The sequence below is a fragment of the Myotis lucifugus genome, unplaced genomic scaffold (genome assembly GCF_000147115.1).
Source record: "Myotis lucifugus unplaced genomic scaffold, Myoluc2.0 scaffold_40, whole genome shotgun sequence".
Classification (NCBI taxonomy): Eukaryota; Metazoa; Chordata; class Mammalia; order Chiroptera; family Vespertilionidae; genus Myotis; species Myotis lucifugus.
Genome location: NW_005871088.1, coordinates 1501978 through 1503273, shown reverse-complemented (window position 1 = coordinate 1503273; position 1296 = coordinate 1501978). Strand labels below are relative to the sequence as shown.

Below are 1296 nucleotides of genomic sequence, written 5' to 3'. Positions count from 1 at the left end.
TCCTAATGCTGTCTTTTCACCACAGGCATCTGCAGCTCGTGTGGCAGAGTCCTTAGACTTTGAGGAAGAACCCACAGCAGGAGGTCAGCAGGGAAGCGATGACGTGGGGGGAGTTTGGACTGGGGAGACCCCTCTATACTCTACACACCACCAAATGATTTTGGGGGCCCTGGGAGGCAGGGACTGAATCCCTGTGGGTGGAGGTTGGGGCAGAAGAGGGGCTGCTGGTGAGGGTGGGAAGTGGGCAGTAATGATGCGTTCACCCAATTTGCATTACAGGCTGTGGAAACCTGGGACTCTTCTGCCTTGTACTTGCCGTTGGCTCAGAATTGATCAAGTCTGGGTCAAACTCTGTAGCAGATTACTACCCCTAGTTTAGATCAGTCCATAGAAAGTCAGAGCAATGGCCTTGACACTGTTAGAGGATTGGTGCAAGGGGATGGACCTGGACCCCAGGAAGGCCCTGCTGATTGTGGGGATCCCCGTGGAGTGTACTGACAATGAAATTAAAGAGACTATTAGGGCAAGCTTACAGCCCTTATTCCCATACAGGCTACTGGGAAGAATGTTCAGAAGGGAAGACAATGCTAAGGCAGTCCTCATCGCACTGGGAGACACTGTCAATTATGCTAAGACACCCAATCAGATACCAGGAAAAGGAGGTGCCTGGGAAGTGGTGGTAAAACCCCGTAACCCAGATGATGAATTCATCAATAGATTGAGTTACTTCCTGAAGGATGAGGGCCGGAAAATGACAGATGTGGCCAGTGCCCTGGGGTGTGCCCTTCCCACTGAGGACCAGGAGCCAGGCGATGTTCCCCCAGAGAAATCCACAGCTTCGCAGTCTGAGAAAGAAAGCATGTGGTACAGAAAAGTCAGAATATTTTCAGGAAACGTCTTTCCAAGCACAGGCGAAGAGAACTTTGAAGCCTGGCTGGAGCAGGCCACTGAGGTGATGCAGGTTTGGCAAGTGTCTGAGACAGAGAAGATACGACGTTTGCTGGAGAGCCTCCGTGGCCCTGCCCTGTCCATCATGCGGGTGCTCCGGGCCACCAATGACTCTATGACTTCACAGCAATTCCTGGATGCCCTGGAGCAGATCTTTGGGAGCAAAGAGGACTCTAGAACCGCGCAGTTTAAGTTGCTCCATACCGTTCAGAAGATTGGAGAGAAAATCTCTATGTTTTTGGTGCGCCTGGAGCACGCTGCTGCAGAAAAGCCATGCAGCACAGCCCCACAGCAGCACAAAGCGCAGATTTGATTCGCCTGAAACATGTCCTGTCTCGTACCAACCTG

At 52.0% G+C, this 1296-nt stretch overlaps 1 protein-coding gene across 1 annotated transcript; it reads left to right on the top strand.

The window, feature by feature from the left end:
- Positions 1 to 21: 21 nt before the first annotated feature.
- Positions 22 to 1290, top strand: PNMA5 (PNMA family member 5). The gene is made up of 2 exons (XM_023752972.1): positions 22 to 83; positions 280 to 1290. Exon 2 carries the CDS (start codon positions 404 to 406, stop codon positions 1259 to 1261), a length of 858 nt encoding a protein of 285 aa, XP_023608740.1. The 5' UTR covers positions 22 to 83; positions 280 to 403; the 3' UTR covers positions 1262 to 1290.
- The last annotated feature ends 6 nt before the right edge of the window (positions 1291 to 1296 follow it).

What these genes read in the sequence shown, in the direction of transcription:
- PNMA5 (XM_023752972.1), top strand. Translation starts at nt 404, where the DNA reads ATGGCCTTGACACTGTTAGAGGATTGGTGCAAGGGGATGGACCTGGAC.